Source organism: Colias philodice, chromosome 20 (genome assembly GCF_061535455.1).
Source record: "Colias philodice isolate Cphi_HAF_F1 chromosome 20, ilColPhil1 Martin Lab GWU primary, whole genome shotgun sequence".
In the NCBI taxonomy this organism is placed as follows: Eukaryota; Metazoa; Arthropoda; class Insecta; order Lepidoptera; family Pieridae; genus Colias; species Colias philodice.
The window spans coordinates 2,596,503-2,621,920 of NC_143105.1; the positions used below are offsets into that span (position 1 = coordinate 2,596,503).

At 33.0% G+C, this 25,418-nt stretch overlaps 1 protein-coding gene across 1 annotated transcript; it reads right to left on the minus strand.

Annotated features, from left to right (window-relative positions):
* On the minus strand, nt 1-11,303 carry LOC149479318 (apyrase-like). The gene is made up of 11 exons (XM_089708174.1): nt 11,198-11,303; nt 9,864-10,086; nt 8,140-8,337; nt 7,238-7,368; nt 6,945-7,092; nt 6,559-6,685; nt 6,086-6,240; nt 5,437-5,527; nt 5,043-5,189; nt 4,286-4,452; nt 1-155 (listed from the first exon to the last, which is right to left on the minus strand). Exons 1-11 carry the CDS (start codon nt 11,290-11,292, stop codon nt 15-17), a joined length of 1,623 nt encoding a protein of 540 aa, XP_089564300.1. The 5' UTR covers nt 11,293-11,303; the 3' UTR covers nt 1-14.
* Nucleotides 11,304-25,418: the final 14,115 nt, after the last annotated feature.

Below are 25,418 nucleotides of genomic sequence, written 5' to 3' on the forward strand. Positions count from 1 at the left end.
CATTTTAAGAGTATTTAATTTGGAAGACAAGGATCCTTAATCTGTAGACGTCCATCTAAATCTCTAATAACTGGCATTTCCCTTTCTAAATAAGCGAGGAACACATCACTATCGATTCCCAAGTTAACACTAGGTCCTCTGTGTTCTGTCACCATCTGAAAAATAACGAACATAGTTATATTTTGCATATTAAAATGTCTAGTACATAAATTACATTAAAATGCATTGTATATGAGTATACCCATTACACAAGGTATTAATACAACACAAACAAAAAAAAAAAACATTCTTTTAAACTTATACAAGTGTTTAAAAATAGTCATGTTGTTTTTTAGAGCATCCTATGAAACTCGATAATATTTATTTTAGATCCTATGTCGATAAAGTTGAATTAAAATGTATTCTTTATGTCGATTTGGGACTCTTAAATTCATCCTCTTCTGTAACCTTTGTTTTCTGCCTATGTTATCTGGTAAGAATGCCTATTGTATACTCATATAATATTACTCATTCATTTTGGTTTACATTTTAAAATACCATGTTTGTTATTTATTGCTAATAAATAATTAATTACTTTGAGCTGGTAATGATAAACATTCTTCACAGTATTGTGACATCATCATCTATATTTTAAAATTAAAACCTAATCCTTTTTATTACGCATTGGGTAAATTTTGCTACGACTAACCTAATTATTGTCGTTGTTTTTGTACGACAATGCAGATTTATTCATATTTAATCGTAATTCTTCCTATGGATATTATATACTTCATTTTTATAATTATTAATAATGAATTGAATTGAGAGATATTCAGGATTTGCTACTTTATAAATATTTCAGGTGGATTACAAACGATATAATGGCTAAGGACACAGAGTGATTTGTCTCTTGTTTTCCATGATTTATTTCTTAAATTATTGTAATGCTTTCAAAATGAATGTACTTGCAAATAATAATAAAAATTCCAATCAGGTGTAGCAAAATACACAGTTATCTAATCTACAACAACATTTTGGGTTTTTAGAGCCTATAATACTACACAGCTGGAAATATCATGAAAAGTCGTCTTTATTATAGAAGCAATCGGTATAATCGTTTTCCAAAATATTAAATCACGTATGAAATCAAATAATTGGATATTCAAACCGCGCACACAAGCGAGTCAATTTTGTGGATTTAGCCAATATTTCAATTTTACGCTAGTCCCGTAAACTGGAGACTGATTTTGGTTTCAAATACATGAATTGTAATGCCTGTGGTTCTAGGAATAACCTGAAACTGAAAATAGTTCACATTGTAAGTTATTATAAATGTATTTTTTATGGCAGAAATGAACGAGAGCAAAGAAGCATTTGGGCCACCTAATTTTTAAACCTACCAGTGCAAAATTTTATTGAAGACATAACTGACAACATCTATACGGTATATTATACAAATAACTAGATGTCGAAGCAAAAACAGTGTCAATACTTACTGTTTTACCACAAAAAAAACTTTAGATAGGGTTTAACTTGAAGCGCGGGTTCTCTTTAATCTGGTTTTGTCGTATTTCCCATAGACAACTATTAAAGTGACATATCCCTAGTTTAAAGTTAGACTGTGTTTAAATTGTTTTGTGGTTAGACAATCAAAGTTTTAAAACCTCTTATTTAAAATATATTATGATATAGTTTCTCCATAATAATATGATATATGAGTAAAACATGATTTAAAAATCGGCGCATAACAACATCCAAAAATGTTGTTGCAAATAGTCAGTAAAACGTTGAATAAAAGTATGCGAGAAGTGCCAAAAGATGCAATAGGAACAAAAAATAAATACCTATAACAAAAAAGTCGTTTTATAATATACATTTATAAAGAACTAGCTTTCCGCCTGCGGCTTCGCCCGCGTTTTCAAAAAAAAACCCGCATAGTTCCCGTTCCCGTGGGATTTCCGGGATAAAACCTAGCCTATGTCACTCAGAAATGATGTAGCTTTCCAACAGTGAAAGAATTTTTCAAATCTGCCAAGTAGTTTCGGAGCCTATTCAATTCATACAAACAAACAAAAAAATCAAACCTTTCCTCTTTATAATATTTGTATAGATATAGATAGAAAAAATTCGATCACAAGGCGGGACTCGAACCCGTATCCTTTCGCGCCATTCCGACACATTTAACTGATTAGACGCATACTTAAAACTGAAAGAATATAATAAATTCGATCGCTCTGGCGGGTCACGAGAGGCTGAATTGGTCAGGCATCCGCCCCGGAATGGCGCGAAAGGATGCGGGTTCGAGACCCGCCTCGTGATCGAATTTTTTCTATTCTTTATAAATTTATATGAATTTCATAAAACGAAAAATATCAATTTCAAAAAAGTCGTTATTGATTAATAAATTATCAGTTTATAGACTCAGGCTCTATAATATTTAAAAGTCATTTAATCAATACAGAGCTAAACATGGTTTTGAACAATGGATAATTGAATAATCTGCATGAACTGTCATTTAGTTAATTATTCGGGTGTCATATTCGTGTATAATAACCGACGCTATTAATTAATTTAGATGAGAATGTTAATGGTATTTTATGCAAAATCCATAGCATTATATTATATAAAATGTACCTACTAGTTATAGTTCTGATGCATATGTTAGAAAAGCAGAATTAGAAATACTGGTAGTTTTGTCAAAATGATCAAGGACGACCATTGAATTTTTTTCAAGAAGCAAGAATTCAGAATACTAAATTTAAAATGAAATTTGAATGAATTTTAACAATCCTGTTATCACTTTCACCTTAAAAGAAACTGTAGCGACAGAACTACATAGTTTCCACTTTAAATATGAGCTTGTTACTGAAAGTATACTTCACTTTCAGTATTCAGACGTGATCAAGCCAGGCCAACTACCCCAAAATTTAGCTATCCACAAATCTTCCCGAATATTCCATAACACAGAAACAGTCCTGAGGCATTAATCAAGAAATTAATTTGGACCAAATATCTTGATTTTGGATGCACGTAGGAAATGCTATCAATTTGTAGCTGGCTATTGCTATGCAACCGGCAATTCTAAGACAATAGAAGGAAGCAGGGCTGAATTTTGATTTACTGTATACAGGGTGTTCCACAAGATGTAGGTATTTACTAAGCTCAATGAAACTCATAGTTTTGCATGGGGATAGTTATGACGGTGGGACACCCTGTATTTATTATAGTTGACTGAGTTTTGTATCTTTGTCTTTCGTTTAATGTGTTTCTTCATTAATATTCTGGAAATGTCAGGAAATTAATTAGGCTAAAATGTCTATTCGTGACAACTTTTCATGAAGATTGTAAGTTCTTGAATGAGTTCCTTTGGAAATAAGAAGTTGAGTTCTACAAGTCTTTATGCTTGTACTAAGGAACGAATTTTTTATCATAACATGTATATACGAATTTTATATTGCTGTTGGTACTTATTTAGTATCTTAATTCGTATTATTTAAATTTAATTAAAAATACCAGTCAGTACATGATATTAAAGGTAATACCTATTTAGTGAGTATGTTATATTTAAACTTCAAGTAACATCGATAATATTTTTCCTGCAATACAACTCGGTCCAAACGATCTTCACAACAGACATTTTAATCAAGTATCAAAATGTGTCAACACTGTTCATTAACACGTTGTAATAAGGTACATTTTACAATAACCGTTCAGAACATCAAAACATCAATCACACAGAAATAGCCAATTATTGAAATTAAACACAATTAGCAGTAACGAGGCGTGAACATGTCACTGTAATGTGTGAAATATTCCAACTATTCAGCGCTAATTCACTTATAATTCCCTGTTGTTCTAATTGGTATCGACAATTTGATAGACATGAAGCTGTTTGAAACTAAATGGTAGGTCATTTTAATAGTGATTAGTAATTTGTTCTAGATTGTTTTAATTTTTGCAATACGTATAATAAAATATATTCCTAAATAAAATATATAATAGTTTATTTAGGAAGAAAGAAAGTATATCATAATGCTTGTTACCTTTTGCTCTGGTTGCCTGGAAGAGATCACCTTTAAAATTGATAAGGCCGCGCAGTAAATTTTAAAAAATTTTGTATACAAATTAATGAGAAGCCTTAATCTTTGTTCTATATACTGTATTGTTGAATAGTTTTTGAATGAATAATATCTATCAAGCATGTGGTCTATTAATAGGTTCTTATTGCACTTTAAACGTTATGTGTGAATTCTTTTTCTTATAGGTAAACAATTCTTAGCTTTCCTTGGCATAATTTGATACTTACATTAAATCCATCGCCACCATTCATTAAGAAACTTTGTGTAACCATCTTGTAAGTTTTATTCAAATCCAACGGTTCGTATTTCGGTACTTCGCAATCAATACACCGAATTGTAACGTTTTGAACTCTTTCATATTTTGGCTTAGATCCATCCACTTGCATGCGTATGCCTGAAAAAGGAAAAAAAACTGAAAAGTACTGGTTGTGTTTTGATTTTTGTGGAAGAGCCAAACCGGGTTTTGTTTTGTCCCTTTTTGTAGAGGACTTTGATGGACGTTATCTTAAAATAGGGATAGTATGAATACGATTTTGTACGTAGAATTAATACTACTATTTTACCACTCGATAGTATGAATAGTATCATAGGTTTTCGTATTGAAAATTCCAGTCAAACTATACTATTTTTATTAGTTTCATTTCCAATGTTACCTATTTAATTTTCAAGTTCGTGTATTCGTCATTAGCCGGGTCCACATAAACTGCTTTACGAAATTGCTTCGCTTAGCTGCTCTGTGAACTCACCTATTTTGATTATTCTTTCATTTTTATCAATATATTTATTATATTACCAGATTCCACCCGCGACTTCGCCCGCTTTATCTATAACCTAATAAATTAATTACTAAAACCTCCTCAAGAATCACTCTATCTATTAAAAAAACCGCATCAAAACCCTTTGCGTAGTTTTAAATATCTAAGCACACAGACGTAGGTCGGTAAGCGTTGTTTCATGTAGTGATTAACTAAATCAAACACTTACCAGAAAGCTGCGCAGTCCTAGCACCAGGCCAGGGCTCATTGGCCACACTGAACTCCAACATTTCTAACACGTGGTCACCTCGTAAGTCGAATGCTTCTACTGTGTTATCGAAGGGAATAGCTAATAACATCGCTTCGTATGTTATATCTAAAAGATTTGATTTCATTATGAACTGAGAACATTATATAATATAGTAATCAGTATTTATGATACATATATGTTATATGGGATGGTAAAAATTAAAGAAAAATTTCTCGACATAGTCTGAGAAGAAATTTATTTGTAATATAATATGAGCTAGACTTTTAAAATTTAACGTAAACAATTGAACAGGATTAAGGTTAAGTTAACCACCATAAAATTGATTTTCATTGATTAAGAAAACAAATCATACCTCCTACTTCAATATCGCTTCGGATTCCTCCAGTATTTGTGACGCAAAAGTGTCCATAATTCCAATTATCTCCTTCAGCTAGTTTCAAAGCCTGTAATTTTATTGAAGCGAAACTTCTTTATCGGGGTTGGACAAAAATTTAGTGTAACATTTTTGCGTTACGCCGTACATGTGACATTTTTGGTTACGCCGTACGCGTGACATTTTTGCGTTACGCCATACTCGTGACATTCTTAAGGTCATAAAGAAGTTTCACTTCTTACGTGTGTACTCTAGTACACGCATACATTTTTTTTTTATTTTAATTTTATCATAATTGAATTATTTATAGTAAAACCACAAAGGTATTATTATTACCCAAAAAAGTTTCTCTTAAGCGCACTTAACGATGAGTGATAACAAAGTATAGTTATATTTCAAAGATAATGTTAGGTAATAATAATGATATAGGAAGTGAAGAAGTAGCTATTCAAGAACAAATTGAAACCATTATTTTTCTATTCAATAATAAAATAAAAGCAGCATTACTTGTAGGTTATAATACATTTTAACGAACCAAGAATGGCTCTTTAAAAAACACTTTCATATTTTTTCAATAATTTGATAAAAAATATTAAAAATAAAAATAAAAATATTATATTATACTAACAGCATGCATAAATGCATCACATATAAGACTGCCCAAGTTGCATTCACCACAGCTACAACTTGAAGATAAATGGACTCGACTCTCGCCAACTTTCCTTTTGGCCAAAGCATCAATTTCTGGCAAATACTGATTTATTTTTTCTATTACGTCAGGAGCTGTAATTAAAAATGAATAAGGAAAATGTTACAGATTTTGAAGGCTTCTTCAATTTAACAATAATTTTATAGTGTAAAATGTGATTTAAACTCAATTTAATGAGATTTTTTTATAGTCCATAAAAACAAAACTCATTTCAATGCTATTAAACGAAAGCGACTTTGTTTTATACTATGTAGTGATTCTAATGACTCCATGAGCGATACAGCACTTAAATGAAAGTTAAGTTTAATAAAATTGTCGAGATAATTAACGATATAATACCAAGGATTCACTTCGTTAACAACATGTCATGTTAAAAATAAATATTTGTTTACCTTGCTCAATATCATGTCCAATGTAGTGAGGATTGCCGGTCCAGTTCAAAAGGTTGCCATTATCATCGAAATACAGTTTGATTTCTCCCAAAAATTCCGTATGTGCGGCCGCTTGGACGATCAAAACCTGTAGAATTTAGAATTATGGAGAGTTATGTAATTATTTATTACTAGCTGCGCTCCGCGGTTATACCCGCAGTGCTCCGCTACTGTTGGTCTCAGCGTGATGATAGCCTTTAGCCTTCCTCAATAAATAGGCTAATTAACACCGAAATAATTTTTCAAATCGGACCAGTAGTTCACACTAATGTTACACTAAATTTTTTTCCAATCCCGATACAGAAGTTTCACTTCAAAAAATTTCAAGTTTATGTTTTTATACTTACAGGTCCCGATTCCTTTTCTACAACTATTGGATATGGTCCTTGAACACGAAATGTTGTGTCGACTGGAGGAACTCCATTGTACAGTAAAGTGTGGCTGTGTGCGCCTACAATTATGTCAATGTGTGGACCACCGTGGAGGGCTATCTCTCTGAAAGATAAAAAAGTATTATACTTTGTGATGCACTGGATCTAATCTTATACACAATTCTCAAGATTATAATATTTTTAAATTAAGACATCGAATAAGGTTTTAATAATCATTATATCAAACTAAAAAGAAAATCGCAACTCACCGTTCAATATCCAGACCACAATGAGAGAGAACTACAATAATATCAACGCCCTGTTGATTTAATTTCTCAGCTTCAGTCTTCACAGCTTCAATTTCATCGGTAAACTTCAATTTGCCAGTTGTAGCTAGTTCCTAAAATGTATTTTTAGATATGAGAAGATTTTAGTTCACGATTTTTTGTAAATGCGATGATTTTTCTATCTCATTTTAAGTAAAAAAGAGCATGTGTGCAGGGCACACGTGTCTGAAGTGAAACTTCTTTGGCAAGATTCATAGATACCAAAATCTTCGCCTCCATGACGTGACGATATTGCCATGACGCGACCTTGAAATTTTACTCTCGATAATAGGTGGCCGAGAGGATAGGCGTTGCTCCGGCAGCCTTGTCGGATAGACGTGGGTTCGAAACCCGCCTCGTGATCGATTATTTCTGTTAAAATAATTCTCAAAGTGTTGATAGGTTGCCCAGCTCAACATTCGATTTTCAAAACGGCACATTAACGCACACATGATTCGACATCGAAAGAAGAAATAGTATTCATCTAGTGAAAATCCGTCTTTATTAGGATCGGGAAGGCCATAAACAAAAAAGAAGAACTGAAGTAAAATGTTACCAATAAGCCACATTTCGACATTCCACCCCCGGAGAGTTAATAATTTTTACTTGTTGAGTTTTATTTTTCCTTTCCTATTTAGTATTTTTGCACCCTTTTATTAGGCGTTTCAATTTTGTAGACATATTTACTTCGAATAAAATGGAACGATCCCGTAATTGAAATTGTCATTTTATTTGCCTTTATTTATTTGAATATCGTGATATTTAATATTTAAAAATAGTATTTACTTAATTAATTTAGCTTAACACTTAAGTAGTTTCCTCTTATTATTGTAAGTGGAACTTACATTAGTAGTAGCTATAATAACTCCAATAATACCAATTCTTCGCCCATTTTTCGTAACAACAATACTAGGTTTGTATAAACCTTGGATGGTCGGTTCCTCGTCGTCTATAATATTAGCAGTTACCACTTCATGTTGTAGAAGTTTCAGATATGGGACGACACCTTCAACACCATGATCGAACTCATGATTGCCTAGTACCTGTGAATTGAAACATCGGGAATCTAAATAAATTAAATTGAAATATAAAGGTTTAGCATCGTTACATTCTATTTGTTGTTAAGTCCCTATACATTGGCAAAAATGTAGGGTTTGATTGTCGATTGTTTTGAGTGTTGAGAAGATTATAAAGGCTTGCCCTTTATAATGTTTTCTGTGATAAGAATTAGATGAAATGTCACAATGATATGAAAAATAGAATTAGATTTGCAAAATATCACAAGTTGATAACTTTGTTAATTTTTAACGCCTGCGAAATAAACACCTGTGAAATAATCTAGAAGACACTTTAGTAAGAAATAATTACATTGAAAGAAGAACACTTTTATGCCATTTTAATAGACTATTGATTACCATAAATTTCAATTTTGCCGGTCCTTTTTATCAGAAAACGATTCAAGTAAACGGCAACAAAGGAAATTAATTAAACCTCCTTTTAAGGTATTATAAATTCCAATATTGAAAAATTTATCACACCCCGAAGAGATCAGAGTTAAGTGGTGCTATATAACGGAATATTATCGTAATGATCTCGACTTGACTGAGGTTTTTGAGTACCCTTTACGTTTTTATTTGAACAGATATTAGGTCGAATCTTTAAAAACTCATCAAAATTTTAATCAACCAATACATTTCAATAGGAATTCTTAATGCTCAATTCATTTAATATATTGGAAAGTTGTTACGTATATAGATACTAGCTGTTCTCCGCGGTTTTACCCGCATTGCTTCGCTCCTGTTAGTCTTAGCGAGATGATAATATATAGTCTATAGCAGCTTCCTCGATAAATGGGCTATCTAACACCGAAAGAATTTTTCAAATCGGACCGGTAGTTCCCGAGATTAGCGCGTTCAAACAAACAATCAAACTCTTCAGCTTTATAATATAAGTATCGATAAAATCAATTCTAACGTCGGAATGCACGTACAATTTTCACGATGTCTACAAAAAAACGTATAGCAAATGCTATATAACGGAATATTATCGTAATGATCTCGACTTGACTGAGGTTTTTGAGTACCCTTTACGTTTTTATTTGAACAGATATTAGGTCGAATCTTTAAAAACTCATCAAAATTTTAATCAACCAATACATTTCAATAGGAATTCTTAATGCTCAATTCATTTAATATATTGGAAAGTTGTTACGTATATAGATACTAGCTGTTCTCCGCGGTTTTACCCGCATTGCTTCGCTCCTGTTAGTCTTAGCGAGATGATAATATATAGTCTATAGCAGCTTCCTCGATAAATGGGCTATCTAACACCGAAAGAATTTTTCAAATCGGACCGGTAGTTCCCGAGATTAGCGCGTTCAAACAAACAATCAAACTCTTCAGCTTTATAATATAAGTATCGATAAAATCAATTCTAACGTCGGAATGCACGTACAATTTTCACGATGTCTACAAAAAAAAGGTATAGCAAATGAGTCACACATAAGCTTATGTTGATGATGATTTAAAAAGGCAGTAAATATTCATTAATTAACAAAAGTGTTGCTCACATGTGCGTCATGATGCACCATATTCATGAAGTCCTGTGTGACGTTCCACCTCAGTAAATTGTACCAGATCGTCCCTTGGAACGTGTCACCTCCATTGAGAACCAAAGAATGCGGTTCCCTAGCCACTATTTGTCGTATGAGCGTCGCTAGACGAGCAAAGCCGCCGATACATGGCGCTATGGTCGGGTTGCAAACGCCTCCTGAGGGACTTGTTTCTACGAATCTGGAAATAGAAAGAATGTGGTGATATTTTGTTCTTATTGTCTTTATTTTTGAGGCTTGATAGTTGTTTCATAATATTACAGGAAGTTATTTCAATGTTTCTCTTAGGTATTACCAATTTATTTGCAGTAACATTTAGGATCGTAATTGTTAGGTTCTGTATGGTGTAAACGTCGGGACTAAAATATACACCATTACTTTAGTTTAAAAAAATTGGTTGTCTGTAAAGTCGGTTTACTGACGATAGTTGAACGTGACAACGTCCGATTGTGCTTCTTTGTCGCTCGTTCCGCGCTCTCGTTTGCACTTCAAGCCATGGAACGCCTCAGATCGAGGTAACGCCGCATGAGTCATGTTTTTTCGTGCGTGCAGCCGGCTCTATCGAATTATAAGACGTTGTCACGTCAAAAAGAACAAACAAAAAAATATTGTCGAATAGAGTACCTCCCCTTTTTTAGTCGGGTTGAAAAAAAAACATGAAGAATATATTAATAATATCGTACTCATTTCGCAAGATTAATCCCAAGCAAATAATTTGCTCTTATCATGCCACATCTGTTACATAAAATATTACGTTTTAATTAAACTACAATAGACAGCATCTGCCTTAAGAAAATTGTTTTTATATCTTTCATTAGATTCATAATAACATACAATGTTTAGCTTCAATGCAAATAAAAATAAAATCTGTGCCAAAATTTTGCCTTCAAATTAATAAGTAGATACTTGAGAGAGACTAAGATTTTTTTTCTATAACCCTAACTTTTATTCTTAAGGTTTTAACGGACTGAATAATTAAGAAAATTGCGCCAATCATTACAAACTTCGCTTGTTTTACATTATTTATGAAGACAGACAGTGTTAATTGTATATAGCCTATAGCCTTCTTCGATAAATGGGCTGTCTAACACCGAAATATTTTTTCAAATTGGACAAGATTGAGATTAGCGCGTTCAAACAAACAATATTATTTATTTGTATGTAATATAGATGTAACAACTACGAGTTATTCTGTATTTTGAACAAAATTCTCGATACTGTTTTATCTCCATAACCTCAAGACTCTTGAATCAGAGGTAATTTACAATGAAGAGATAAGAAACTTCACTTACCTCGCATGAAAATCATTGTAATGTACAATATTTAACTCATAAGGATCACATTTAACAATACTAATTGCACTTAAAAATAATATTAAATAGAACATTATGTACACATGTGCACACAAGAATCTTATTATAATATAATTAATCTATTGCTATATCAGTTATAAAGATAAAATTTGATGTGATATGAATTATCATAATAGAGAAAGGCCGATTATTGTTGCATAAATATGTCACAATATGTGGTACCTATAAATTATGAAACTAATAATTATATAATATATATCTATGTATGCATGTGGTGTTAACCTACCTAAAATTGTACACTTAGTTTTAAGATTAATTTTATGTATACTTGTTTATTTTGTGTAACAATTACTGGTAAACCTTTGAAAAAATTAATAAATAAATATAGTTATAGAAATACTAACTTTACGGCCGCGGCTTCGCCCGCCTTTTCTAAAACCGAATAAATTACACACTAAAACCTTCCTCTTGAATCACTCTATCTATAAAAAACCGCATCAAAATCCGTTGCGTAGTTTTAAAGATTTAAGCATAGGTACATAGTGACAGATAAAGCGACTTTGTTTTATACTAGGTATAGTGAAAATAAGTAATGAGCAAACAAGATGCCTGACCTGCCTTTGGATTCAACGGGAATTTAGAGAATAAATGACTAGCTGTGCTCCGCGGGTTTACCTGCATTGCTCCACTCCTATTGGTCTGCGTGATGTTATAATATAGCCTTATAGTTGCTTATATAGCTTCCTTCCTTCCTTGATAAATGCAAATCGGACAAGTAGTTCCTAGCGCATTCAACAAACAAACTAACAAACAACCTCTTCAGTTTTATAATATCAGTAGTCCTAAAGATGGATGAGTTGTGATTGTTTCGCAAAACATATTTTCATAACTGTAAGATGAAGGTTGGATTTAGGGCTTAGTCTATGTGCCTATAATCTTGAAATAAGTTGATATGAAAGACCTTAGATTTGACAGGGCTTATGGCCTAGAAACTTCAGTTAAAAAGGGTTTTAGTAAAGGACTAGATCAAGGAAGGCTAAAAGCAATATTCATGTTCGTAAAAAAACTAAAAGTGACGTAACGTAGTTTGGAAATTAAATGAAATTATAAACTTAAAAAGTAATGTTTGAACACTGAAAAGTACATAATCGATTTTCAATGTTATTGAAATAAATATAATAAAGGCAGAAAACAACAATATTCTTGAGTGATATAGGAAATTTTTTTATTGCTTGTATCGGGTGGAGAATTCAAGAAATTAGTACCTACTTAATATTTAGCGATAATTTTGTAAGTGAGAAATTACCTAGTACTTACTTAAAAAATTGACCGCCTCCTTGGTACTGTAGTTGACGCAAGGGTTTGATTCCCGGTGGAGACGAAAAAAAAAATTTTCGGTCTGGCAGGACACAGAAGGCTGATCACCTACTTGTCCCTAAAGGATCACCTACTTGTCCCTAAAGAAAGTCGATCTGTGAAACAGATGTATAATGCAGCTGCCCCTTACCCCACTAGGGGAGACGGGACTTCACACTACTTACAAAATTATATTTAAATTAGGTTCACAACGCTTAGTCCATTGACCCATATAATTGTAGCGTGATTATCATCACACGTTAGTCTTATCATTTGTGATTATATTTTCATAAACAGTATAATTTATTTTACGTGCTAACTAATCATTTTAAGTAGGTGAAATTTTTGACGTATTCTAATAAATTTTTCCTTTTTTAGAACGTATGAAATTGTTGTTGATGTTTACGAATAGGTAAAGGTACTCAACGAATAAATAAGAAATAAAATACATTTTTTAATCAGTCTCATAATATTCTTAGCGTTACACAGTTTTGCAATAAATGACATTTTAAATTCGAAGTATCAAGTATCTATTCATTTTTTTCAAGAAACCTACTTTTTATGAAAATTTTCAATATTAACATATATATATATGACAGCTTCATATAAAACGAGGATACAATGTTCATGTAAATAATAACTCTCAATTATCCTTTAAACATTCTCGCCTTAAAAATACATAGATTTACTCAATACTCAGTATATTAACTAGGACAAAAACTTTATTAGGCACCTCTTGAAAACTTCATAACCGGTATGAATCATTCAATAGAATTATAATTTAGTAAAATTATGGATACAATTTTATGGTAATATCGAAGAAAATAGAGCAAGCTATATAAATTCAATTCGAGTATCAGATATCAATCACTTTTGAGACAAAGATATTGAATCGGGTAATATATTCGTACATTTTTGTTGGGAATTCTGTTATGGTTGTGATTTAAAGTTTGGAAGGATGACGGTGTAATTTATTGCGTAGTTTGGAATTTAAAGTTTGCTTAGATATAAAATTTAAATTATAATTTCAGTAGAGATTGTACTTTTTAAAATTGGTTGCTGGTGAAAGATTTTTTAAAATCAGTCCTAGTAGTGTAAAGCGCGTCACACACGGTGAAATTTTGTGTCAGTGTTTCGGGTCATTTGTAACAGGATGTCGGTTCTACAGGGGTCATATTACGCAATGACAAAAAGAAAAATGATGGTCAGAACGCTGATACCGGATACCTTAAGATACTGTAATATTTTATATTAGAGAATCTTAACATAAAATATTATAGTATCTTCACCGTGTGTGACGCGCTTAAAACTTGACATACACACGAAATCACAAATGCATTATAGTTTAGACTATATTCCAGCTGTATTCAGATAATTATGTTATCATGAAAATATACTCATAGTCACGTAGGAACGTAAATGCTGTTGAAGAAATTACCAAATAACGTAATTTTTGAGTTATACAGTTTTACAAAGTATTTTTTTTAATGTGTTTTTGTTTTTTAATAGGGAATGATGTCGGTGTTACTTTAAATTCCAAGCAATATATAAAATAAAATCGATTATCTCAAGTTAACCATAGTACACGAGAAATAATCGAAGTTTACACAACCTCCACACACGTACAGAACGTAAGACAGTAAATTCTCAAGAACAACCGAACTCAATTTATAAGTTCCGTCTTGAAAAGTTCAACAAATCCAAAGCAAGTCACTCCTTGTAAATAAGTGATGGTAGTGTGTAAACATTCGTACTAATTGAAATTTCGCGTTAAAGTTTGAGTAGTTTTGGATGTGGGGAATTTGAAGTTAATTTGTGCACAGCCTTGTTAGTGTAGTGGGTAAACTGGATGTAGAGATGAAAAAAAAATGGATAACAAAATTAAATCTGAAGTTTCAGAGAGTATATTTAATATACTCTCTGAAACTTCAGACTTCTTATTTTGTTGAACCATATTTTATTGTTTGGTAAACAAGTTCACTACGTTCAAATATCTATACTTTTAATCCTTGTTTACCGGACCTTTATTAGGGGTATAAGAAATATCCTACTCCTATTTTCGAATAATATTCCAAATATGCACAAACATTTCATAAAAAATCGGTCGAGATTTTTCGACAGACTTTCATTACAAACACGAGAATTTGAAATGTTTACTATGTATTGTCCAATTAATAAACGTTTAAAATATAATGAAAACACTAACTAATAAAGTTTAGTATAAAATTTATGGTCCATAGAACGGTCACCTATTTCCTCATAAAGATAAACTGATCAATGCAACGGGAAGTGCATCCGGTTCGTAGAAATCGAATTTGTAAGTTTTCCTTTTTAAAATTGTGTTATATTGTGCTACAGATATTTTATACATTGATAAAATTGAGTATTTCATAACAATAACTGATAATTTGGATACAAGATTAATCTTTATCCAATAAAAAGCTTTGGAATCCGTTGCTTAATTTTCTGAATTTGTTTGTTGTTTTTATTATATTTTATGCATATAGCGATTGAATATAGCATTAATGGGATTTTAGAAAATTGATTTTAATTAAATATGGATTGGAATAAATTTGATGGGTATGGTATGGTTGCCTATTTTGTGAAATAAATTTTCCTTCCATTAAGAACCACACTATCTTGGTAAAAACATAATGAAAATCGGTATTTGTAATTAATTAGCTTTTGAGTTTACCGCGAACAGAAAATCAGACGCAGCGCAGGACTTAGTTTTGTATTAGATATTGTTATGTAGTGATAGCTATATTGCAATATTATGATTAAACTAGCTGTGCTCCGCGGTTTTACCCGCATTGCTCCGTTCCTATTGCTCTTAGCGTGATGATATATTATAGCCTTCCTCGATAAATGGGCTATCTAACACCGAAATAATTTTTAAAATCGGACCAGAAGCTCCTGAGGTTAGCGCGATCAAACAAACTCTTCAGCTTTATAATATTTGTAGATAATATAGTATAGAAATTACCATTACAGAACGTTATGATCGTTTTTCTCCAATCAGTTTTCAGTTAAAAGTAACATATACAATTCGAGTGGTATTCCCAAACTTTGAATCAGGTTTTCAGCTTGGAGTTCCGCCAACTTTGGAGATATTTTGATGACTAAAATAAGGTTGCCAAAGCTAGAATCTTTTGAGTTTTGGAATACTTCATCGTTTTAAAATGCATTGCAAATGTTTCGATTGTTTTATTCAAAGAGCAATGAAGAATGTTTGAAAGGAGCTTTTTATCTGAATCAAAAGATAATAATTTCATTTTATTTTCTATAAAAAATATGCATATTGCATAATCTGTGTCACAATCTATTCTCTGATTGGAAGCTGCATAACATATTTTTATCAAGACCTACACCAAAAACAGGGTGATGTTTCTCCATGGCTATTCTCTTATTAGAGTTAATAATAACTTACTCATTGAACAGTTTACGGTGTTTTTTTAAGTTTTTAATGTTAAATAATAATAAGAAGGAATGTATAATATGTCCTATAAAAACGCGCCTTATTACTTCTTTGCACCGGCTGAAAAATGAAAGAGATTTCCGATCCATGCGTCATTTACATAACAAAAAGGCAATAAGCTTCGTGTGATATATTGCAGTAGATATAAAATAAAATCGAATATAATAGAGATTTCGTGTTTATTAAAATATATGGGTAAGTAGATGTTTCATTTCGTCACAGCACACAATAGATAAAATATTGCCATGTAAATCGATTACGTATGTGATATTAAGGATTTCATTTTATTTTCTTAAATTAAAAAAAAAATGTTTTGCTATTTGTTTGTCTTTATGTTTTTGTTATTATTCTATCATTATGCTATTCCCCTGCTTATCATTCTATAACATTCCAATTTAAAATGTTTAAAGTTCTTTCTACTGTTTGTTTTCATATCAATGGGTGTATCATACAACCAAATATGATCGTTTAATTTGAATTTGGTTTATTACTTAAACTACACGCTAATAACAATATGTTCACCTGCACGCACGATGTTACGATCACACGAAGAGCCCAATCCATCAAACCCTTTAACCAACAACAAATTTAGTGATCCATCCAGTCTAAATTACCTGCAGTAAGGTTAATAAAATCAGCTCAAGAGCAATCAACCAAAATCCTATCTCTGCAGCATGGATCGTCTGTCTGGATATGTGCCAAATCTACCCTCGTTTTAAACACTAAGCGCTTTTGAGAAACTGAATCTAGGATAGGCCGGTTCGTGAGAGATTGCCTTGAAGGTGATGTATGTAATTATTGTGTTTGTAATAAACTAAACGTATGTAAAGTCATGTTTTTATATCTATATATTATATAAAAGAAAGTCGTGTTAAGTTACTCCACTTAACATTCAAGAACGGCTGAACCGATTTAGCTGAAAATTGGCAGGGACGTAGTTTAGAGCCAGAAGAAGGACATAGGATACTAAATATGTACCACGGGCGAAGCCTGGGCGGACCACTAGTTGGACATAAATATAATATCAACACGCTTTTTTAATGTTTACATAATAATGTTTTGTTGAAAATAATATATATTCAGGTATCTAAAGTGTTATTACTATAGTATTGATTCGTCATTGGTTATGTATATATATAAAACTCAAAGGTGACTGATATAGTGATCTATCAACGCACAGCCCAAACCACTGGACGTATCGGGCTGAAATTTGGCATGCAGGTAGATGTTAGGACTGAGGCATCCGCTAAGAAAGGATTTCCCGAAATTCTTGCGGGAACGGGGAAAAACGGGGATGCACGTACAAAGTCGTGGGCGGAAGCTAGTTCATTTATGTAAGTCTATTGTATTTTAATTATCCCTGATTTTCATATTATCATTCCATTTATTTGATCTAAAACTTTCAGTAATCTTCGTCATTTTAATAAACTTAAAAATTATAAACCTATATAAAATCGTATCTCGAAAAACAACTCAAGAATCAAAGCAAATCGTCTCTAAGGCAATCACGTTAACCTCAACACTATGAAACTCAATGTTTTCGCAGCTACTATCAATACACCAATGTTTACACAAACAGACAGACAAACATATCTCTATCAGACAGCCAATATTGCTTTAATCCATTCAATGTTTGCGCAAGCCAACCCGGGAGACGAGCTTTGCTATACCAATGCGCTAAATTATATGTCAAACTGTTAAATTCAACGTTAGAAAATGGATATAAATCTTACTGAATATATAATTTAGGGCTGATTTTTAAATCCTTGCTTAAAACTTATTTAACGAATAACATATTAAACTACCATTTCAAAAATGTATTCTAATCCATACTAATATTATAAATGCGAAAGTAACTCTGTCTGTCTGTCTGTTACTCAATCACGCCTGAACTACTGAACCAATTTGCATGAAATTTGGTATAGATATATTTTGATACCCGAGAAAGGACATAGGATAGGTTTTATCCCGGAATTCCTACGGGAACGGGTTTTTCTCTGAAAACGCGGGCGAAGCCGCGGGCGGAAAGCTAGTTATCCATATTTGACAGTTTACAGGTGATATTTTAAAAAGACGGATAAATTTTAACCAAGGATTGAAAAATCGACCCGTGGAATAATGGAAGGTGATAACGAAAATAAAATATTGAAACGTGTAACCACAGTACATTTTATTTTCTATTTACTGTAGCATAAATATTCATATTTTATAATGATGTCATTATATCTATTACGAGCTTCATGTTTAAAATTGTACAACAAAAGGTGAAATAAAGATTTATGACTAGCTTATCGCCCGCGGCTTCGCCCGCTTTGTGTAAAACCTTATAAATTATAATATACTAAAACCTTCCTCATAAATCACTCTATCTATTAAATAAAACCGCATCAAAATCCGTTGCGTAGTTTTAAATAATACAAAGGGACATAGGGACAGAGAAAGCGACTTTGTTTTATACTATGTACCTAGTGATGTAGTGAAGAGTAGGACTACTGTTTTTATAACTGAGTTTTGATTAATATTCGGAGTACTTTATACATATACAAGCTTCATCATCATCATCATCATCAGCCCATATATGTTCCTACTGCTGGGACACGGGCCTCCTATGAGGGTACAGGCCATAATCCACCACGCTGGCCAAGTGCGGGTTGGCGGATGACACATATCGTCGAACTTTTGATTCTTCGACATGTCGGTTTCCTCACGATGTTTTCCTTCACCGTTCGAGCAGCACAAGCAGTATACAAGCTTATTGCTGAATTACTATGGAGATGCATAATTTAAATTAAACACAAATAGATCAAGGGAAAGGCGGCGAATTAGTTCTTGCAAATAGTCGTGCATTTCGTCCTTTTGAACCCAGAGAGCAAACTATAATCTTCCATGCGTCAATTATTATGACAGACCTCTCTCATAATAATTGACGCATGGAAGACGCCTTCATTTAGAAACGGATTTAGTGACCTCACTAAATCCGTTTCTAAATGAAGGCGAATGGCACAGGCTGCGCTATTTTCTACTGTGTTTCTACTTTCAGGTGACAGGTCTGGGTTGCATCGTTTTGCCTATTTCCCAAATGTAGCTTTGATTTTAACGAAGGTAGAATCACGAAAATGTTTTTGGAACTATCTTATTTAGATTCCAGTTTCATTATTATTAAAGGTTTTAATAAAAAAAGGAAACAAATTAGAGTCATCTGTTTTGTAGACATTAAACAAGTCAATAACTGCGTTAAAAACAACCGACTTCAAACTTGCACTTGCAACATTTACAAATACAGACAAAAATGCTCATAAAATAAAAACTACTGGGCCTATCCGAATAAAATTTTTATGGGACCAATTCGACACCATCCCGCATCGAACAAAAAAAGAATCACGTAAATCGGTTCAGAAACCACGGAGTAATCGGTGTACATACATAAAAAAAAACATAACGGCCGTATTGATAACCTCCTCCTTTTTTTTGAAGTCGGTTAAAAATGTGTTAAGTTTCACACGATTACAGAAGTTTGGGTGACATATATAAGTTATGATAATGAGCAGTAATTAAATATATGTAATGAATTCTAGTAACTATTATTCGTAAAATTGAAACGTATGTAGCTTAAAACTGAACTCAAGAAATAAAAATAGCGAGCGAGCACACGTGTCAGAAGTGAAAATTCTTTGGCAAGATTCAAAGATACCAAAATCGTCGCTTTACTCCATGACGTGACGATATTGCCATGACCTTAAAATTTTATTCTCAACGCTAAATAAGTTTCACTTCAAAATATTATTGTAAATAAGAAAAAGAATTGTTCAATAAATTATTTTTCTTTCATAATACTTGTTATCTAAGTGCAAACTAAATGCATTACCTCTGAATAAAACTTGTAATACTTGTCATGTAAATTACAGCACAAGTTTTTATGAGAAGCGTCGGAGCTTATTTTCCATTATCTTACGATATCTCGTTGGAACATAGATAAATGGTACTGGATATTCAAATAAATAAATAAAAAACATTTTGTAGTTATTCTTGGAAACACGATTTATTATCTGTAATACGCAATACCTACTGAAATACTGAAGATAATCTTAATATATATAAATCTCGTGTCACAATGTTTGTCCTCAATGGACTCCTAAACCACTTAACCGATTATAATAAAATTCGCACACCATGTGCAGTTCGATCCAAATTGAGAGATAGGATAGTTTAAACATGTAGGTACCACGGGCGAAGCCGGGGCGGACCGCTAGTATGATAATAGATATCGTTAGTAGACATAAATGATATAATATAGGAAAATACAATCTATACTAATATTACAAAGCTGAAGAGTTTGTTTGTTTGAACGCGCTAATCTCAGGAACTGTTCCGATTTGAAAAATTATTTCGGTGTTAGATAGCCCATTTATCGAGGAAGGTTATCCATACTAATATTATTTAAATGCGAAAGTGTCTGTCTGTCTGTTACTCAATCATGCCTTAACTACTGAACCAATTTGCATGAAATTTGGTATAGAGATATTTTGATACCCGAGAAAGGACATAGGCTACCTTTTATTGCGAAATATGTACCACGGGCGAAGCCGGGGCGGACCGCTAGTCCTCTTATAAACGAAAGCAAACACAACAAAATATTTCATAGTCGTATAAGATATAAAATCATGCTTTTGGGAAATAATAGTAATAAATAGTAAATAAATTTTGCTATATAAATTTAAATCCTAAAATCGTTGTCTCTTTATAAATTTAAATTTCCTTCGTCCTATATTTTTTCCCAGCAGGTAAGATAATATTATGTATCTAAAATACCTTCTATTACCAAAATATGTTTAAATTTTAATAAAAATCATATCTAGTTCTTTATAACCGTATTTAATCCTCCTTTGAAAGGTTTCTCGAACCTACCAAGTGCAGTCAATATGACCAAAAGTTCCGCTTCGTTCCGTTCCGCTGTTAAATGTTCCGCTTTCCGCTACTACAACGTCGTTCTGGTTTTATGTACTTTATATAATGGTGTCTTTAGGTCCTTTTTATTGTTACTATGTGTCTGTCCTATTTATTTAAAATTGTAAGGTTGGGTCGCCTAAGATCGGACGCATATGCCGAAAATTTTATACGTACTGTATTTTTTATTTTATTTCTCATGATTCGATGTCGTTTTTCTGTTGCGGTCAACTGTAAATTGATGACAAGAAAATATTGTTTAACCCCTAATTTTTTGGTTTGCGTAGATGCTATCTATCTAAGCAAATTTAGAGCCTAAAAAGCAGACTTTTTTCGACTTACCATAGTGAAGAAAATAACAGTTCGGCCGAAGATCGGACTATGTAGTATCTTCACTTCTATGCGTTTAATAATAATGTTAACATTAGGAAAACATCCGGACTTACGTCCATACATTGAGCATCAATGATTGAGTCAGGAAATTCCTCACAAAATTTGACAAGGAAGTTTTTTTTTATTGCGTTTTTTTAGTCCGGTCTTCCCTCCTCATCCTAATTAAGTTTCTCAAACTTTTATCCTCCGTGTTCTAGGACTAAATAATGAAAATGTACCTAAGGTCTGATAGTCATAGCGTCATTGGATAGTTAAATATATTAAAAGTTAATAATTATTGCGCATTATTGCATAAGGCGCAGTCAAGAGCTAAACTTCGGTCCGATCTTCGGCATTGGGAGGGAAGATCGGATCTTGGGTTGTGAACGTCCTAGGCGTAATCAAAGTATACAGATGGAAAGAGGATTCGCTAATTCTGCCCCAAAATAATTAATTACATTATTTCAATGAAAGTACTCTCCACAATGAGCCATCAAAATTTTGTAGGTAAGATCGGATCGACGATTTTCGCCACAAAATACACCTTTTCTGCTGAATCACCTGTGTACACGTCCCGTCTGGTCGCTGGCCGGCAGCAGAGTAAAGAGAGGGGCAGAACAAAATGGCGGATCTAGTAGTGTTGGTAGCAGTAGAGAATATTGCCTAGTTTGCGAGTTATTCCATGCATCCGATCTTATGTCACATCCGATCTTAGGCGACCCAACCTTACTTGGTTTTTTGATATTACAAAATAGAAAATTGTTTATTCATTGCATTCGTATTATTTCCTTGATTTTTACCGTTTCAATCATGAGTTTTCGAGTTATCACTGTGACTTAGCTTATAATTTAATATCTCTTATTCTCTTGTTATCAGAATATCAGAATCGTATAATCAAAATATTAAAGTTTTTCGACCTTCCAAAAGTAAGATGGTTATCAATTCGTAGCGTATTTTCTAATACTAATCCTAATTCGTGTACGTAGACATCATCATATTATATTTCATTTCTATTCTGAACCTAATTATAATTAAATAAACCACATCAAAATCCGTTGCGTAGTTTTAAAGATTTAAGCATACATAGGGACATAGGGATAGAGAAAGCGACTTTGTTTTATACTATGTAGTGATTTACACATATTATTTCCTATCTGTTACTACAAATATACAAGAACATCACACACAACACAAACGATGACGTCATACCAATACGAATCGAATTCCAAAAGAAAGCCTCAAAGACATCTGGCACAAGCATCCAACAATACTACGACCATAAACGTCACATTGACGTTATCATAATGTCTTAAAGCAGTATTATTTCCAGTGTAGGAAAGAGAGGGCGCTATACGACCTATATAGGTCTGTTACTTTTGCACAGTGGAATTAATACTGCTTTAACCCTGATCTGATTCCAAGCGATACATACTACTGCATTTTATGGTGTCGTAAATGGCGATCGTTAAAATCCTATTCAAGAGGTTTTACGAAGATAACCTATTTCTGATGTATTACATTTAGTGGCTGCCAATACCGATTAGTATTGGAAGGTTTATCGGTTTCTTTTGTTGGTGTATTCAGTATATCTATACTAATATTATAAAGCTGAAGAGATTGTTTGTTTGTTTGAACGCGCTAATCTCAGGAACTACTGGTCTGATTTAAAAAATTATTTCGGTGTTGGATGGCCCATTTATCAAGGAAGGCTATAGGCTATATACCTAATATCATCACACTAAGACACTTATATATCCACACAGTAGGTTGCCTGGAAGCAAGGGCGTAGCCAGGATTTTGTACAGGGGGGGGCAGGTTGAGAAAATCATAGAGAAACTGAATTTATGTTTTCATACATTAGGTATAAAGGTGAAAGTTTGTGAGTGTGTGTGGACAGATGCATGTTTCTTACCTCTTTCAAGCAAAACCTACTGAACACATTACGATGAAATTTGGTATGTAGGTAGCTGAAGACTCAGAATAACACATACATAGATAGGGGTAGGGTAGGTGTAGGGTAGGTTTATTTTAGTTAGGGTAGGTGTAAGATTGATTACTGGGCAGGACGACGCGACGTCCGCCGGGTCAGCAAGTGTAACAATAAAAAAACGAATTTTAACCAGAAACAGAATAGTTTTAATTACTTAAACAGTAACTTGCGTGGTTGTTCACAAAATCTATTTAAAACTTTTTCAATAACTTCGCCTTTCTTTCCTTCTACCATTTTCTATATGTACGCTTAACATTCATAGGCCGTTCAGACGATTTTCTGACATTGTAGACCGCAACCACGTTTTTACTCGCCGTAAGGTGGAAAAAGACCGTTCTATATTGGCCGTGATGCATGGTTGCGCCAGTAAAATAAGTATGGCCCTCTTTGTGGCGGGGAAGAAAGTATTTGCCTCTTTAAGCGTGTCGGTAAAATCCATTTTCTCTAACTCTTCATTTGGAATCCCCTTGTCTTTCCACAATTTATACCACAATTCTGCTTCAGGCTCGATAGCGAGCTCGTAAAAATTGGTGAATGCTTTGCAATTCTCTTGGAAATCACTGAGGGTCATTGATAACATTGTGTTTGGGTGCAATGACATTAGGCTGAAGGCTGGCAGATGCTCATTCGAAAAGCGTTGATCGAGTGCGGAAATTAAGGAATCTAAATAGGGTATTATAATGGATATTTTGAGAGAGGTGAAATAAAATTCGCTCAGTTCGCCAGCCCGCCCGCCTGCTAGGGGGGGGCAGCTGCCCCCCCCTGCCTCCCCCTCGCTACGCCCATGCCTGGAAGAGATCACTCTTAAGTGATAAGGCCGCCTTCTGTGCTGGACTATTTATAAGTTTTAATTTTAAGGGTTTGTTTGTATGCCAGCACAATAAAGTGTTAATAAATAAATAAAATAAGACCAACAGAAGCGGAGCCACGCGGGTGAAACCGCGGAGCACAGCTAGTATGGTATTGTATAGTGTGAATGTAATATTGAAACGTAACAAAGTTGTAATGTTGAAATGAGGCGATGTAGTTGACGAGAAGTTTGGGAAATCTGTAAACATGAAAAATCTTTATTTATCTATATATATAAAAGAAAGTCTGTATGTTCCAACACTTATAACTCGAGTTCTACTGAACCAATTTTCATGGTTTTAGATTCGTTGGATTTGTCTCCGTCCAGAATAGAAGAATAAATCATAAAAACAACAAAAACTAGACGAATAAATATTTTCCCAAAATTTTGATTTTCGTACATGTCAATCATTAGTTGTCAATCCTGTCAAATACGGAAAATAATGTTTGACATTCATGCGTTCAAAAATGTGTTATGTGTAAAATAATAAAAAATTAAAAAGGGTGAATAAATATTGTTTGTATTTATTTTAAAATCAATTATTAAAAAGTGCAATAAAAGCAGATACATAAAAATTCTTCAAATGTTTGTGTTTACGCGTGTTTTCAGAAATTAATAAGGTTTTTTTGGTGGAGAAACTAACCAAGAAGTTTAGTTCGATTAATTATTAAAAAAATTCTATAAAAATGTAAAAATTCTGACAATTATTTGTTGCGATTTCGTCGACTGCGTCAACAATATTGCTATCAAATTGCTATAAACAAGCTAAATTGCGTTTTGAAGATTACATCCATTTATGCGATGCAATTAGCACAGAAGAAGGTGCAGAAAATGTTGGTCTATTGATTATTTTACCGGCGACATACACAGGTAGCCCAAGTGAATATGCGCAAGATGCAATGACATAATAATATTAAATATGTTCGTCATTATGGTCGGCCAGATTTATTCATTACATTTATATGTAATCCGAAATGGATGGAAATTATTCAACTGCTGCTTCCCGGACAAATATCAAGTGATCGGCACGACATCACCACACGTGTTTTCAAGCAAAAAATCCGATCACTGATGAGTTACATTAATGGAACACATCTTTGGGATTATTCAATAATGGATGTATTCGATCGAATGACAACAATCTGGCTTGCAGCATGCACACATTTTAATTTGGTTAGTCGAAAGGATTCGGGCAGATAAAATATATGAG